We start from the raw sequence: 18,093 nt of genomic DNA, 5'->3' as shown, positions 1-18,093 counted from the left end.
ATTACAATAAGCAGGAGGAAGGAAGGGAAATGGAAAATGGAAGAAAACCCATTCATCTCTTTTCTAACATTTGGGGTTTTAAAAATAATATATAGTAAGCTGTTCATATGGTGTGTTTTTTAAAAACCCAGCATTTTGAATGTTATACAGTTTTCAGGCTACATGCTAAAAATCGAAATGCTTTCTGTTTAAGGTTCCTGTGATGAAAAGGTGCCCATTGTTTCTTCACTATCAAGGAAAAAACTAGATCCAAAGAGGCCTCTGAGAAGCGGGCAAACGGAATCTTCTTTAAATGACTTTTGTGGCTATCTCACTGACTCTGTTATTTTCTATATAATTTCAAGTGTTTCAGATGGTACTGAAGATGGCAGCTCAAAGCTGAAATACTTTGGAAACAAAATTTCAGCCTCTGACAAGTTCATTTCAATTAATTCTGAAATGTTGGGAGCCCAAGGATCTAAGAGTAAATCAATTTCTATTAGTGACATTGCTTTTGGTGTTTCTGAAATTATTATTCGAATCCTATCTAATAGTAACATTTTAAAGGAAGATACTGAGCATGCAGCTTCCCTGCAAACAAAATACATTTATTCTCCAGAGATTGCTACCATGGACATTGATGATCTCTTTCAAGATCTACTAATAGGAGTGATTCATGTGCTGACAAAAGAAATAGGAATTAATGACCAATGTAATGCTAAAGGGAAATCAGTTCCTGTGTTTAAAAATCAGAGTACTTGCCAGAAAACTAGATCTATAGAAAGAGAGGTAAGACAACAAAGCTGGAACCCATCACTTACTCAAAGAACAGATCAACTTGTCCAGGAAAATAATGTCAGTTCTGTGGCATCTAAATTAGACAGTCTACTAGGGAGCCTAAAAAGTCATGAATCTAAAGAAATGGTGAACAAAGTTTTAAATATTGTCTTAGATTTATTTTTGCCAGACGAATGCCAAAGTGGGGGCTTAGACTCTCTCAAAGCATCAACAAGACATCTTTTTGACTCTTCGGAGAGGCAGCCTAATAACCTAGGCTTATCTCCTAAGTCTGTTTTCCTCCTCAATGTTGTGTGTGAGAAACTTATAAGGACACTTTTGGAAAAATGTACGACCACAGACATATTGGAAAGCAGCCCTCTTTCTGAGGAATTATCTACTGCAGAACGGCAGCTTTTTAATGTAATCCAAGGTGTGGACAAGGAATTTGGTTATGGAGAGGGGAAAGTGAGCCCAGAGCAAGCCGAGCCATTTCAAGCAGATGACTGTGTGTCAGACTTTGTTTTAGAACAGCTGGCTGAAAGTGAACAAGAGTTGGTTTCCTCAGAATCAATGCTCAGTGTCATTTCCCATGGCTTGGTAAAATCCCTGATAGAAAAGCTGTCCAACAGCATACAAGCAGCCCCTCCAAAACCCCAATATGCCAATAAACTGTTAAAGTACAATGCAAGAGAAAAACTGTCCAATGCCCAAGGAGCACGACCAGCAAAAAGCCTCACGAGGCCCAGGAACAAACTCTCATCAGAGACCCTCAATCATCTCCGAATAATCGGCTCCAAAATCAGACCACCTTATAAGCAGCGTTTAGAGACCTCCCTTTCTACTTCCTCTTTGAAAAAACTGGGGAGGAAAGAATTAAAAGTTAAAGCAGTTCCCAAAATGTTGCACTCAGGTCGACTCAATACAGGTGTTTACTCAGCCACATTTTTGGAGGACATTATTTCTGACCTGTTTTTTTATATTTATACTGCATTGTATGACCGAGATAAAAATGTCACAGAGGAACAGCTCAGTGAAATGAATACATTATTTGTCAATTCTGTGGTAAATGCATTTAATAAGGCTCAAGTCACTGTGCTCCGGAATGCTGAAGAAAGGTTGTGTTTTCCACCTGTACAGAAAGAAGCTGTGACCAAAATCGTTGACTCTGTTTATAATGAAGTTTTGCAGGAATATGAATCGAAAATGACATACTCTAGTGATAACGATGCAGCTGATGACCTCAACTTACTAGCTGAGCGGACAACCAATGCTGTGCTGGCTGAGATTTTTGACTACCAGCTTCCATCATGCTTTATGGAAAGACTCACCCCTGAGTCATACTATCCCCTCAAAGTTGAAAATGTCCTTCAGAAGCTTCAAGAGAACCTGAGAGAGTTCAGTTCCCAAGTTCAGCCTTCATTAGGCTATACGACGATGTTGCCTCACTCGTTTTTAGAGGATGTCATTAGAAAGCTGTTATCACAAATCATCCCTCCATCTTCTAGTGATGTTTGGTCTATGGAAAATAAATATTTAACAAGCTCAGATTTGAATGAAATGTCTGCTTGCATAATAAACAAAGTCATTTCAGCCATTTCTAAACACAAAATCTGGCTCACCAAATATGACCATCAATACTTATATTCAGAAAGAAATCTCCAAGCAATGGTTGACTCAGTTTACAATAATATTTTGCAAATCTCGGGATCTCACTCATCAATACAGAAAAGTATAACAAGCCGCAGTCCTGTCATTGTTGACCGAATAGCCAGTTTTATTATTCAAGAGATTACTGAAAGTCACCTTCAGCCCTTTTTGTTTGGGGATAGTGCCCCTCGATCAACAACTTCCACCGATGAAGTGTCCACCATGGTTAAGAATGTTCTCAGTGAAGTGACAGGGCTGCAAAGATCCCCTACAGCATCTTCCCTAAGCATGGGGGTTTACCCTGCTGAATTCGTGGAGGAAATTGTTGCTAGACTCTTATCAAAGATCTTTAGCCCAAAAGTGAAAACTGGGGCAGAACTAAACAATGTGACACACAAAATTGTAGATTCCATAAATTCTCACTTTGACCGAGCCAAAGTCCGAGTAGTGCGCCATGATGAGGCACAGCCTTTTCCACCTCTGAATATTGATATTGTAGATGAATTGGTGGACTCTGTCTACTGTAACGTCCTGAAACAACATGGACTAGATCCTACAGGTGAGCAAGAAGCACCAATGAGGACTGACATATTTGTCGAAAATCTTACCAGTTTAATTGTAGCAGCAATTTCTGATTATCTTCTTCATCCCCTTTTTTCTGGAGAGCTTTCTGCTTCTTCCTATTCTTCTTTGACAGCAGAGAACATTGTGCAAGAAGTCCTAGGTGGGATCAACAAAACTAGCAAACAAAGCCAGAGCCTGTCTCCATATAATACCTTACTGCCTTATACTTTCTTAGAAGACATGATAAGAGTGCTCCTATCTCGAATCTTTCCTTCAACATCTGGTATGGTTCCATATAAAGAAGATCCATATAAAGAAGATGCATCTGGAGTTAATTTCAATGAAGTTGCTTCAAAGTTAATCAGCGATATCCGGAGGAAAATTTCAAAACACGAAATTCGATTTTCCAAAGATGCAGAAGAACCACAATATGTTTATTCAGAAGATGATGTCCAAAATCTTGTTGACTCTGTTTTCAAAAATATCTTGCAAAACTCTGGCTCTCCAGAAGCAATTGAACAAGAGATAACTAGCAGTAATAATACTTTTGTTGATCGAGTAGCTGGTTTTATCATTAGAAATATTTGTCAGCAACACCTTCAGCCATTTGTGTCCGGAAAGGCATTTCTTCCAGCCCAGATGTACCATGTTGATGAGCAAAGGCAGTTGTTACAGTTTTATGCTGGTGTTTATTCCTCACCATTTTTGGAAGAAGTAGTCTCTGGAGTTTTATCCAAAATCTTTTACAAGGTCGTGGGCATTGCATATATCCAAATAGGAAGAGAACCTGGCAGTGAACTGGAGGAAACAGCTATTCAGCTCATCAATTTAGTATCAGAGGAGATTGCAAAAGCAGAAGTAAGCATTCTAGAAAATGCTAGAGAGGAATTAGGTTTGCCACAAGTAGATAAGGATGTCATCATTAAGATAATTGACACAGCTTACAACAAAGTTTTGCGAGAATATGACTCAGACCTAGCACTTGATAAAGATTTTTTTAATGACACAAGGGCTTTGGCAGGAAAGATAACCAGAATCATTCTAGCAGAAATCCTGGATTTTCAGATCCAACCAGATTTGGTCAGAAGACTACCATTCAAATCTCTGTCAAAGCTGGATGCTAATGTTTTGCTTAAGAAAGTTCAGTTTGAAATTAACCAACAAAAACCTCAGAGACAGACTTCAACGATATATACAACTATGTTATCACATACTCATTTGGAAAAGATAGTCACCCAGCTTTTATCACAAATGTCCTCGGACTCCAGAGCAGAAGACTCAATTCCTTCAAAGCCTGATTTAAGTACAACTGTTGTGAAACTGATTAATGAAATCATGGCCATCATTTCCAAACATGCTATCTGGATAACAAAGCATGGAAATGAAAAACAAAGTATGATTTCAGAAACAGATATTGAGAATATGGTGGAATCCATTTATGCTGATATTTCACATTCAAATCTATACCAGTCTCTTACAAAAGATAAAAAAGACCTAAGTAATATACCTGTTTCCAAAATAGCAAGTTTTATAATCAAAGAAATTTTTAACCATCATCTTCAGTCATTTTTATCTCAAGAACAAACCCTTTCTCAACCTATGCCCGACTTAACTAGGAAACAGACCTTCAAAGATGTAGACATTGACCCAAAACAATTGTCTCTCATCGTTAACTCAGCTATATTTTTGGAGGAAGTAATTTCTGAGCTTTTATGCAAAATCCTTTATGCATTCTCACATAATTTCATCTCATCCGAGGATCCAAAGTCTAAAGCCAAAATTACTGACATTGTTACAAAATTAGTCCGATCAATTGTACTCGAGTTTGCAGCATCTCAAATTTTGGTTGCTGAAAATTTTGATGAAAATCTGTGTTTTTCTGAAGGGTATAAAGAAATGGTTAGTAAGATAGTCAACTTAATTTACGAAAAAATAACAGATGATTATAAATCTCTGGATCTCATTTATACAGACATAGAACATGACACTAGTAATTTTGGAAGGAAAATATATAATTTACTTTTGGGAGAAATTTATGATTATCAAGTACAGGGATTAATTTCTGGAACATTGTCTTTGTCTACTTATTCTTCACTTAGAGCCGAGAACATTATTCGAAATGTCCTAAATGTTATTGGTAAAGAAAGCCATTATTTGCCATCCTTTGTTACTGTATTACCTCGCTCTCTCTTGGAAGATATGGTTTCCAAACTTTTGGGTCATATTTTTCCTTCATCTGAAGCTAGGGCTAAAATAAAAGAAGAGGAGGAGCCACCAGATGATGATTTTATGTGTGCAGCTTCAAGACTGACCGATGCTATCATAAGTGAAATTTCTGAACATGAAATTAGACTGACCACTGCAGAGGAGAATGCCTCACATATGAATCTGGAAACTATTGAAAGCATAGTCGACTCAATTTGCAAAAATATTTTGAAGAAAGCTGAATTCCAAGCTGAAGTCCAAAAAGAGGAGAGTGAGAAGGGAGGCACATTCCTCACCAAAATAGCTGGCTTCGTTATGAAGGAAATTGTAGATCATCATCTCCAGCCATTCTTGAATGAAGATGACTCTGAGCCTGGTGAAGTTTCTGAGAAGGAGCCTGTTGTTGATGTTCTTGAGCAAGAAAAAGAACAACCGGGAACACCCCAGCCTTCCCTTTACTCAGCAACATTTTTAGAAGATGTTATTTTTGATCTCGTCCGAAAATTGTACCCTATCCCAACAACTTCCGAGTACGAGGAGGAAGAGAGTACAACAGAGACCAATCTTGTGGGCATGGCTATCAAATTAGTAAATTCTCTAATAGGTGAATTTCGAAAAAGTGATATTAAGGTTCTCCCCAATGCTGAGGAATTGTTTTCTTTTCCACCTGTAGACAAAGAAACTATTGATAAAGTGTCTGATTCTGTGTATGATGAGGTTGTTAAAAAATATAAATCTGAGGATGCTCATCATGATGAGGAAGACAGCAGTTTTTATATTGAAATGATAACCAACTTAGCAAAGAAGGCAATCTCTGGTTTCAAGTTTAAGCCCCTTTTTTCTGGAGACTGGTTTTCCCCTTTCTTTTCATTTCTAGAACCAGATAACATCACCCAACGAGTCCAATATTTGCCACAAAAGATCTCATTGGATAAAGACGTAAAGGATGCTCCTATCAAAGATTCTTCACTGAAAGATTCCCTTGCAGTTGTAACTCTAGCTAGAAATATAAAAGATCAAACAGATCTGGGCACAATGAGGGAAAAGAAGAGTGAAGAGAAGATTGAAAGTATACCTAGAAACGATGACCAGGATTCAATGTTCATTTCTCTAGCTAACACTATGAAAACTAAAATGTGTGCCCTGGAATCTGAAGATTGGGCTCTAATTGATAAAAGGGAAGGTGAGAAAAAGATGAGTGAGAGCCCAACTGGAAAAGATGAAGACAAAGATGCAATAAAATTCATTTCTGTAGCCACCAGTACTAGAAGTAGTACGAAAAGTCATCAGGACCGTGGTTGGCAAACATCGGATAAAAAGAGCGATGAGAGTTCATCCAAAGAAGATGAGGTAGATGAGTACAAGGAAGAGTCAATCAAAGTCTTTGCAGTGATGAAAAGCAGAAAGGGGATCCCAGAACCAGATTTTAAGAGAACACCTAAGAAGAGCAGTACTAAAAAGAAAGAACACCATTTGGCTGCTGAAAAGGATGATGAAGAACCAATACGATCCATTTCTCCAGTAAAAAGTAAGAAAACAGCAGAACCAGTTTTGAAATCAAGTAGTAAGAAGTTCGGAGAAAAGAAAAAAGATATTTCAGTTGGGACAGATGATGATGAAGAAGGGGCATTTACAATCACTCCTTCAGTCACGAAGGTGAAAAGTATGAGGACTTTACAAGATCCAAATTCTAAACTAAAAGCACCCTTTAAAAGCAAGAAAGAAAGCTATGTTCAAACAGATATTGAAGATGACCCAATAGTGTATTATGAAAATGTTGAAAATGTGATTGAGAATATTTACAGTAATGTTTTAGATATATCTACTCAGACATCTCTAGATGATGCCAGGTATGCAAATGTCATCCCTGCCCAAATAGCACGTGCTGAAAATCTTGGCAAACGTTCACCAGTGGCTTCATTGCATCTGGCTCACAAGGATACTCCTGACAAAGGTAAAGAGGTAAAGAAACACCGTCCTGATGATGCCAAAAAGTCACGGCGAAAGAGATGGGGTATTTTTTCAGCTAAATTTTTAGAAGATGTTATCACTGAGATTGTCAACAAACTGATCTTTTCCTCTTCACCAGAAACTTGTGAAGAGTGTAAAAAAGTTCAGGATGATGTAAATAAGACTGAGCTCTATGAAACAGCAATGAAACTGATTGATTCCTTGCTAAAAGAGTTTTCTGAAGCCCGAATTCAAGTGTTTAGGCCTATTGAGGAAAAGCAAGCTTTGCCCCAGGAATCTAAAGTACTGATTGAGGAAAAAGTGGAAAGACCAACTCTGCAGAGGACACCCTCACCGCCAAAAATGTCACCTGTGCCCCAAAAAGCCTTGGTTGAGAGGAGCTCATGTACAGACACACAACCTTATATTGAATCTATGCCACCAGTGGATAAAACGTTGGTCAATAAGGTCGTGCACTCCTCTCTGTGTAATGTTCTGCATGAATATAGATCTCAAGACTTGATTTGCAAAGACATCAACGATAGCGATAAGTTAGCCAAAAAATTAGCTGGTGCTGTAATAGAAGAAATGTTTCAGCATCAGCTCAACCTACTACTACAGGATGAATTGCCCGCTGAAGTGTGCGCACCCCTGGAATCGAAGGATGTTGTTAAAAAAGTCCAGAAAATTGCCCAAAAACACACCAAAGAATGCCAAACTTCCTCACCCTATACCATCATGCTGCCTCACGAATTTTTGGAAGAAATGATTTCATCTCTTCTCGCCAAAATTTTCCCCAAAGGAACTGAAAAAAATCTCCCTTCCGATGCAGAAGGTGGTGACAGTCTTTTCGCAGAACTGAATTTCATTCAAATGAAATTAGTCAGCAGGGTTATGACAGAGATATCAAAAGATGAAGATATGATAATACAGTACGTTGAGTGCTTACACCCCAATGACAATGAAGTCATTCAGGTAGTTGTACAGTCTGTTTATAGTAATCTTTTGCCACAGTTTGGCTCTCAGGAGGTTATACAGAACTGTGCCACGAGTGGCTGCAGAATGCTTTCTGAAAGCATAGCTGACCTAGTGATACGAGAGGTCGCTGGCAATCAGCTGCAGACGTACTTTTCTGGAGAGTTAACACCCCACCAATGTGCTGAAGTGGACAATGTGGTTGAGAATATTCTTAAAGATATCTCCCAGACCCCTGCACAGTTTACAACTAAGCGAACCTATGGTCATAAATTACCTCTGAATGTCCTAGAAGAAATTGCAGTACAGTTTTTATCCCGACTCTTGTCTGTGTTCCCTATGATAGAGAGGGAAAGAACTAAGTCTTTGGAGGCCGAATTAGAAAAAATTACTAACAAAATAATAACATCACTGAAAGAGTTTATATCCAAAAGTCCAATTAAAGTCGTACAGCAGGATAATGAACCTCCCACATTGCCTAAAGAAGATAATCAAGCTATTGAGAAAGTAGTCAATAATGTTTATGATAGTGTTTTGAAACACTCTGGCTCTCACACATCTGTGTATAAAGATTTACTAGGGAAGAGCAATGTTCTAGCTGATATAATAGCCGCCTTAATGGTCAAAGAAATTTCTAACCCTGAATTTCGGCCTCATTTGGAAAAAATCGCTCTTGAAGAAAAACACTCTGTGCAGGAAAGAATCCCCCGTGAGGAAAAATTCTCTTGGGAAGAAAGAATCCCCCGTGAGGAAAAATTCTCTCGGGAGGAAAGAATCCCTCGGGAGGAAAAAATCCCTCAAAGAATCTTCTCTCGTGAGGAAAGAATCCCTCGTGAGGAGAAATCCTCTAGTGAGGAAAGACTTTTCTCTCGTGATGAAAGAATCACTCCTGGGGAAAAATTCTCTCGGGAAGAAAGAATCGCTCGGGAGGAAAAAACCTCTCGTGAGGGCAGGTTCCCAAGTGAGGAAAGGTTGCCGCGGGAGAAAAGGTTCCCAAGTGAGGAAAGGTTCCTGCGGGACCGGGAGAAAAAGTTCCCAAGTGAGGAAAGGTTCCTGCGGGAGCAGGAGGAAAAGTTCCCACGGGAGGAAAGGTTCCCAAGTAAGGAAAAATTCTCTCGGGAGGAAAGGTTCCCAAGTAAGGAAAAATTCTCTCGTGAGGAAAGAATCCCTCGTGAAGAAAAATTCTCTCGTGACGAAGATATCACTCGTGAGGAAAGAATCACCAGTGAAGAAAGAATCTCTCTTGAGGAAAAATTATCTGGTGAGGAAGAGACATCAGGTCCTCAACTGGCACTAGAAGCTGTCAAAATTATGGAAAAAGTCCTTAAAATTCTCGATGATATTAAGTCACGGGAGAAACCAGCCCCCAAACCTCCAGTGCTGGATGCCTCCTTTTTGGAGGAAACTTTGGCATTATTCTTAGCAAAAATAGTCAAGTTACCCTGTGTTGCAACCAAAGAGGCAAAAAGCTTATCCAAACCTGAACTGAATAAGATTGCATCTCAACTGACAAAATCAGTGGCTGCTGAAATTTCCAAAAGTAACATTAGTCTTGTGGCTGCTGCTGACCCGGATGTGCACTTTATGAACCCAGAAAATATTGAAATGATTTCTCAGGTTGTTGATTCTGTTTATAGTAATGTTTTGCAACAGTCTGGAACCCAAGAGGAATTCTTTCATGATATAAAGAGTATGAACAGATTTTTCCCCAAAAAAGTAGCTAGCTTAATAATCAGTGAGATTTCTCATTGTCCCCCAGAATCTGTTAGCTCCCGTAGTTCATCCACTGATGTTTTCGGTGATCTGGATGTTGGCCGAATTGTTGAAAAAGCCAGTGAGCATGCCACCAAAATGGGCTCTCTGCTATTGAGAGAAGATGATACTGGAGGGGATGACCTGCAAGTTAAAATTGTTCCTCACCTTGGAAATAAGCCGATCAGAATAGATCCAGCCATCGTTTCGGAACACTTAGCAGTGATTTCACTCAAAACTCAACCACTGGAGAAACTGAAGAAGCAGTGTTTGTCAAGAACTGGACACAGTCTAGCAGAGTTAAGAAGAGCTTCAATAAGTGGGAAGAGCTACTCATCAGAAATAGCTGACATAGAATCAAGGAAAAAGGAAAGACGGATCTCTTTGGATAAAACAGGACGGTTGGATGCAAGGCCCTTTGAGGTAAGGAAAAAAGCAATGGCCAAAAAAAAAAAATCAATAATGAGCAGGCATTACCACTGGTATTGCTTTTGTCTCTAAATTCCAGTCAGCTATGTAACTTGGCATGGTCAGAGAATGAGGTGTTATAGGTAATCAAATATTCTGATTATCCCAGAATGACTACAACCAAGTGTGACTTAACATAACAGACTTGTCTTCCAGAAACCTAGTGTGAGACTCAGTGTTAGTATTTTAGTATCAGACTATGTACAATGTGGCCTTCCAATTTTCAAAGAATGAAAATATGACAGTAAGATATAACACTAAAATTAGGCTGAAAAAAAATCATTCTTTCTTTGACAATTTAAAAAGAACCTCCGTCTCTTGCAGTGCCTCATGCCAGAGCTGGGAGAGATATTAGCGTACCTTAGTTCTCCCCAGGCAGGGTTTTAAAAATTGTGTCACCCTTTGTACTGTTCTCCACCAGAGACTTTCAAAGTCCACACACTAATCCATGTGACTTAACCTGTCACACACATTTTTTAAATCCCTATACATCATGGAGGATAGAATTTTCTGCCATTTCTAAAAAGGGGTCCCAATCCCATGTTGTGGCTATCCTGCTTACACTAGTCACACCTCTGCCTGAGACTCCATTTTATGGACATCAGTGATCATGTTTCCAGAAAAGTATAGCTGGACCATCCCTCACATGGAGAAGGGGAAAACCAGGAGAGAGCTGGGCAAGCTAGAGAATTTGAACATTGTCTGTTTGGAAGTGGCATAAGTTCACAGAATGGGTGAGACATGAATGTCCAAATGAATATATAGAAACACATTCAGTCAAATAGAAATAATTTAGACTTTCTGTACCACTGTTCCCCTTGAGTGTCACAGATAACTGAGATTTTATTATGTCTTAATTTCTGCAGAAGCTATGACAGCACTTCTGTTTATAAAATAAAGGCAGCATAAAATAAAGGCCAGAGTAAAAAAATAATGTCTTGGAGTCAGAAAAACCTGAGTTCAAGTCCTACTTCAAACACAGTTAACCTCTCTGAATGTCAGTTTCTTCATCTATAAAATGACAGCTAATACCAACAGTACTTAACTCACAGGGTTGTTGTGATGATCAAATGCAATAATGTATTAAAGCAATTTCAAACCTTAATGTGCAATAGAAATGCCAGTGATGATTGTTATTACAGAAGATACTTAGGGCACCATTTATCTTAAAGCTAGCTCTTGGTGCTACAAAGTGGTGCTGAGATCTGGGATTACATTTTTAAGTAATTTAGAGGTTCAGCATCAACAAAAACCATGAAAGTAGAACAAAGTCAGGTATTAGGCACCCAGATCTAGAGCCGGAAGGGTCCTCAAAGACCAACCTCCTCATCTTACAGAGGGGGAAACTGAGGCCTAGGGAGCAGAAGTGACTTTCCTAAGTTCACACATCACATCTGAGCTCTAGAGCTAATAGGGATCTCAGAAGTTACCAATCGAACCCCTCATTTTACACATGAGGAAACTGAGGGCAATGGGAGGTTGAGCAACATAAGTCTCATTTCAATAGTGCTTTAATGTTTGCAAGGTGCTTTCCTCAAGCACTCCCAGGGGACAGATAAAAGCAAGGGAGTGGGCTCCAGGAAACTCAGGCTCAAGTGGTGATATGGCTCATCAAGTGTCAGACCCAGAATTCCTACCTGGTGTTCCTGGTTAACAGTCTAGTTGGTTCCCTTTTCGTTGTACCACAAAACTTCTTTTCTTCATGCTCCATTTAATACTGTAAAAGGAAATGTGACATATGAATAAAGAGGGAAGGGAATGTTAAAATGTCTTCTTTAAGGCTTTTTTGGGGGAAAATAGGTTCCAGTGGTAAACTGAGGCAGGTAGAAGAGGGGCCTTACAGCTTCTCATATTTCCAACTGCTCTTTGCATTTTTATTTTTTTTTCTCTTTGCTTTTTTTTTGTTTTCTTTGTGGGGCAATGGGGGTTAAGTGACTTGCCCAGGGTCACACAGCTAGTAAGTGTCAAGTGTCTGAGGTCGGATTTGAACTCAGGTCCTCACTGCGCCACCTAGCTGCCCCTCTCTTTGCTTTTTAAAAAAAATTTTTTTTAGTGAGGCAGTTGGGGTTAAGTGACTTGCCCAGGGTCACACAGCTAGTAAGTGTCAAGTGTCTGAGGCCGGATTTGAACTCAGGTTCTCCTGAATCTAGGGCCAGTGCTCAATCTACTGCACCATCTAGCTGCCCCTTCTCTTTGCATTTTTAAAAAGAATCCAAGAGAACCCAAGATTTGTCCTCCTTCAGGGAAATATCTGCATTTTGAACTATCTATGGGTTGGTTTGTGAAATCATAAGACTGTAGGAGTAGATAAAAGAAAACCTTCAAGAAACAGAGTATATACACTTCAAGAGAACTAAGGGGCATGAGCTGACAGGAGACCTGGGTTTGGTCTTAGACAGTCTGAATCACAATCCCAGCTCTGCCACTTACTACCTACACAACTCTAATTGCTTCAACTTTCTGGGCCTCAGTTTCCTCCCTTGTAAAATGAGAGGGGAGAGGATAGAGACAATAAGGATTCAATTCCCAGCCTACCTCTGAAGGGCACTAGCTATGTGTCCCATGGTCAAGTAATTTTATCCGGTAAGTGCCTCAGGCAATGCTCTGCCAGAAATTCTATTTTGTTTACATTTTAATGTTTTATTGTTGGGGGCAGCTAGGTGGTGCAGTGGATGGAGCACCGGCCCTGGAGTCAGGAGTACCTGAGTTCAAATCCAGCCTCAGACACTTAACACTTACTAGCTGTGTGACCCTGGGCAAGTCACTTAACCCCAATTGCCTCACTAAAAAAAAAAAAAAATTCATTGTTCCCCAATTACATGTAAAAACAATGTATAACCTCTTTTTTCATTTTGAGTTCCAAATTCTCTCCCTCCCCCCTCATTAAGAAGACAATTTGATAAAGGTTATATATGTGCAGTCATGCAAAACATATTTCCATATTGGTCATACTGTGAAAGAATACACAGATACCCCCCAAAAAACAAATAGTAGAAAAACAGTATGCTTTGATCTGCATTCAGACTCCATCAGTTCTTTCTCTAGAGATGGATAGCATTTTTCATCACAGGTTCTTCAGAATTGTCTGACAGTAAATCTTGCCAGATATGCATCAGTGAAAGGAATATCCACACCAGGAGTTCCCCTCAAACTAATGAAATTAGAGGCCCAAAGCTTGAATCAGGTGATCTCTAAAGTGCCTCTCAGCTCTTAATACTATTATTTTGGGGGCAGCTAAGTGGCACAGTGGATAAAGCACTGGAGGACCTGAGTTCAAATCCAGCCTCAGACACTGGGCAAGTGACCCTGGGCAAGTCACTTAATCCTCATTGCCCCACAAAAAAAAATACTATTATTTAATGCACACTGCATATATTGGCTATGGAAAAGTCAAAACTCCAGCAGGAAAAAATAGGAGAAAAAAACCAGAATTCACGTTAGTCCCTCCTCTTCTGTGTACTGAAGAAATTGTCATAAATTAGCACAATCACTGAATGTGGAAAAAATACAGGAACACCAGACATCCCTTATATATTTTATGTTTCTTAGAAATACTGCAGTGTGTGCAGTAAATATGTTGTGTTTTTTTTTAAGTGAGACAATTGGGGTTAAGTGACTTGCCCAGGGTCACACAGCTAGTAAGTGTTAAGTGTCTGAGGTCGGATTTGAACTCAGGTCCTCCTGACTCCAGGGCCGGTGCTCTATCCACTGCGCCACCTAGCTGCCCCAGTAAATGTGTTTTGATAATAAATCATTCTCACTTGAAACTTACTAGTTGTGTGACCCTGGGGAAATCATTTAACCCTCATTGCCCCCCCCCCAAAAAAAACCCCAAAATGATAATAAATCATTCTACTAAATTAAAACTAGAAATCATGTGCAAATCATTATTACAATAGAAGCCTGAGGGAAAAAATACCCGAGACGGTTATTTTAAATATTCACAATCTTTTTCATTTCAGGCCGTTTGCAGGAACTCATTTCAGAATGTAAGAAAGCCCGACATCACCAGGGTAGAACTCTTAAAAGACGTCCGGAGCAAAAAGGACCTTATTATCCGGCTGGTTGCCCATGATATTGATGAAGAGGAGATAGATAGTAGGAGAGAAGATGGCTTAATATCTGATGGGGAAGACTTTGGTTTCCGAGAGGTGGTTTTAAAAGAAGAGTGTGCCCTTGAGCAAATGGATATGATTATGAAGGATGAGGAAGAGGAGAAAGTTCCAGAAAGTAAAGCCAGTTTGCCCAAGTCTTCCCTGAGTTCCAGTAGCCTGAAGAAGCTTTTGTCCATAAGCAAGTGTTGTCAAGCTACTTCTACTACTACCACACCAGAAACTATTGAAGCCTCTACAAGTCAAATCAAGGAACCAAGAACCCAAGAAGTGCTGGATGAGCCAGAGGAGCCAGAGGAGCCAGAAGTGCCAGAAATCCCAGAAGTGCCAATAGCTGTGGCAGAAAGTGAGGTGCTGACCCAGGTAGCATCCTTGTCGAAGATCGAGTCTTTTGACTTAGAAGAAAAGCCCCAGTCTTCTGTAAGTGACAAATGTGACCAGAATTTCCTTTGGCTCTCTTACAATGGTGGTCAGGTTTTTGATTTTAGAGAACTGAACCCTCTGAATCCTAAGAGGGGCACCTTTGAATTGGCAGAAAAAAGTTACTATGTTCCTGGGCAGCCTCTCCCCAGTTTTATGATCTCCAAGGTTTCTTCCGTGTCTGAAATTCAGTGATTTCACAATGTCACCACAGTGCCACTTATATCATCATGTTGTAAATAATTCCTTCACTAAATCCTCTGATGTCTCACTGGGATGTGAAGGTACAAGCCCAGTGACAGGGCCGGGGGGAGTGTCTATTCTCTGAGGCCTAGGTTAGATGATTCCTAGGGGCTCAGAGTCAGGTTGGCTACAGAGGGATGAAGTTTTTAGCCACAGCATTGCCTAAAGATATTGAAATCTGTCAGCAAAAAAAAAATGCCTTACCCCCAACAAAATCCTGTATCTTTGAAGTAGTGAAGTAATCTGTAGATGCTTAAAAGATGAAGCAACACTGACCTTAGCTGAGGAGAAAGAAACATGGAAACCGAGGCCTTGAGAAGAGACAGCAGGATGTAGTGGACAGAGAATTAGACTTGGAGTTAGGAAGACCTGTGTTTAAATCCTCTCTCTCAGAGGTCACTTCTCTGTGCCTCAGTTTCCTCTTCTGTAAAATAAGATTGAACTCAGTGGCCTCTTAGGTCCCTTCCAGCTCTAAAGTGAGTCCTGTGATGATCCTAAGAAGCACTAGAAAAATAGAAAATGGGGTTCCCCTGAGCCAAGTATTTTAAAAAATCATCTCGGGCAGCTAGGTGGCACAGTGCATAAAGTACCGGCCCTAGATTCAGGAGGACCTGAGTTCAAATCCGGCCTCAGATACTTGACACTAGCTGTGTGACCCTGGGCAAGTCAACCTTCATTGCCCCACACAAATTTAAAAAAAAAAGAAAGAAAAAAAATCATCTGAAAGAGGGCCTCCCAACACATTCGCTCTCTACTCTGGAACAGTAGGGTGCTGGGTTTTCTGGACAGGAATGCCACAACTGCAACAGAGCCGGGGGAGGGGGGGGTTGAAATCAGTGTAGCCAAGCCCCAGCCCCAATCTGATGCCCCGGACAATTAATTATTTTTTTCCTTGTTTTCTTGCCCTCCTCATACAGGGTTTATCTTGGTGTCTCCTGCTTTTACCTTTTCCACACTGTCCCCACCACCCTCTCACATGCCCCAATAACATTAGATGTGTTCAGTAGTGCAACAGCTAAGATGGGCAGTTAACAGTATTTCTCTGATTCATTTTTATTTGACTTGCTTAAAACTGTGCTTTGATGCTTTTCTTGTACTTTGTTTTCAGCACGAAGAGGTGAAAACCACTGTTTCTGAGCCACCACATTATTTGATACACAAAACTATGAGCTCATACTCATACAACCAGGAGATGCTTTCCGAAGGGTATGATTTGCTTTGGGGTTTTCTTCTTTCTTTCTTTTTTCTTTACAAATGAAGTTTATTTTGACCTCCCATGACAAGCACAAGTGTTCTAATGAGTAAACAACAGCATAAGAAAAGGATATTAGAAGAGGAAGCGCAAAGAAATTCCTAGAAGGGATTGTAAATGATCATACTAATGTCCTTCACCTTCTGTTCTTTAGCCTTTATTAAGCCCACATTGAAAGACAGACAGGCCTTTAGCCTGTAGTGACCAAATCTTCTTGTTTCTCTGATCCCTTCTGAATGGCATTTCCCTTTCATATGAATTTGTTGCTGTTATTGTTGTCTCTGACAACATAGTCATAGGCACTGGGTTACACTGTCTGATTCTTTCTTCAGCCGACATCACTTTGTACCTCCCCAATGTGAAAGAAATATGAAAGAAGACTTGGAAATATGTTGAAGCTAGATTATGGAAGGCTTCATGTATTGGAATTTTTATTTTATCGTAGGGGCTAAAGGTAATCATTGAAGGCCCTTGAGCTGGGCAGTGACATGGGAAGACCTGAAAACTGCTTTATAGCTATAGCTCGGAGAATATTGTTTTTCTGTAATTACACCACTTACCCAAACATGCTTTCCTCTAGGACTCTAATATATTTTTGGCTATGTTTTAGTAGTTTGCTGTTTTTATTGTGTTTCTGTAAAGGTGGCAGAATTTGTTTTCCTGAATTTGTTATTTTTTAATACCCAAATGTGGCCTATTTTTGAAAACATTCCATGAAGGTTTAGACGAGTGAATTCACTTACCTAAACCTGTCAAATGAATGTTTCCAGGATTCTCTTCACGTCTATAATTCCTTTCCTGTTTATCAGTTACCTTCTTTAAAAATGGAGTTGCTATGCTGTGTTAGGTGGGCAATACTTGTATACTTTCCTAACGAATGGTTCGTTTAAGCATGATGTAAAGTCCCCATGTCTATATCCCACAATGCTTTGTAATTTGAATTCAGCCTTGCCTGATTATCATGACTGTGAGTTCCAATTTTCTGAAATTAGCAGAAGCACCTTTTTGGGCCACACCTGTGATTTCTCCAACAGAGGGAGCTATAGGTAGCTAGGGAAACTCCCCTTCACTAATGCTCTGTCATTTATCATCTCAGAGGGTTGGTTGGGGGGCACTGAGAGGTTAGGCACTACTCCTCCATCATACTGCTAGCATGTGTCAAGCCTGAAGCACAGTAAATGTTATTCCAATTTTTCATTCTCATTTTTTTAATTTTTTTTTTTTTAGTGAGGCAATTGTGGTTAAGTGACTTGCCCAGGGTCACACAGCTAGTAAGTGTTAAGTGTCTGAGGCCGGATTTAAACTCAGGTCCTCCTGACTCCAGGGTCGGTGCTCTATCCACTGCAGCGCCACCTAGCTGCCCTCCAATTCTTCATTTTAAACCTTTGTCTTTGGGTATGCTTCTTTAATGCAACATCTGGTTATGTTGGACTTTATTTTTAACCAATTCTGCAACCCTATTCTGCCTAATGGCAGAAAACAATCCATTTTTAGTCAGTTCTAACTGCTAAATGTGGTTTTGTCACACACTGTTAAATTGTTTTTATCAGTAAAGAATGTCTTCTACCTTCATTCAGTAGAATTAGTCCAAAACTCATCTTACCCATATGCATGAGTGAATACACTCATCACCAAAGATGGATCCTAAGTTCCTACTATTCCCTCTCAAAATTTTTCAGGAGTTTCAGTCTTCCCTCCCTTCTTCCCCCTCCCTAAATTATCCATTTTGGGGTAATACCTGCAATA

General features: G+C 39.8%; 1 protein-coding gene across 1 annotated transcript in view; it reads left to right on the top strand.

The window, feature by feature from the left end:
- The window catches only part of FSIP2 (fibrous sheath interacting protein 2), a 100,322-nt gene that overhangs the window by 72,468 nt on the left and 9,761 nt on the right, over positions 1–18,093 (top strand). The window contains exons 16-19 of the mRNA XM_043974641.1: positions 194–8,769; positions 9,367–10,275; positions 14,283–14,852; positions 16,204–16,301. Coding sequence (XP_043830576.1) covers positions 194–8,769; positions 9,367–10,275; positions 14,283–14,852; positions 16,204–16,301 — 10,153 coding nt within the window. The remainder of the gene's footprint in view (positions 1–193; positions 8,770–9,366; positions 10,276–14,282; positions 14,853–16,203; positions 16,302–18,093) is intronic.

This window comes from Dromiciops gliroides, chromosome X, assembly GCF_019393635.1.
Source record: "Dromiciops gliroides isolate mDroGli1 chromosome X, mDroGli1.pri, whole genome shotgun sequence".
Classification (NCBI taxonomy): Eukaryota; Metazoa; Chordata; class Mammalia; order Microbiotheria; family Microbiotheriidae; genus Dromiciops; species Dromiciops gliroides.
This window is presented reverse-complemented; position numbering and strand designations above follow the sequence as displayed.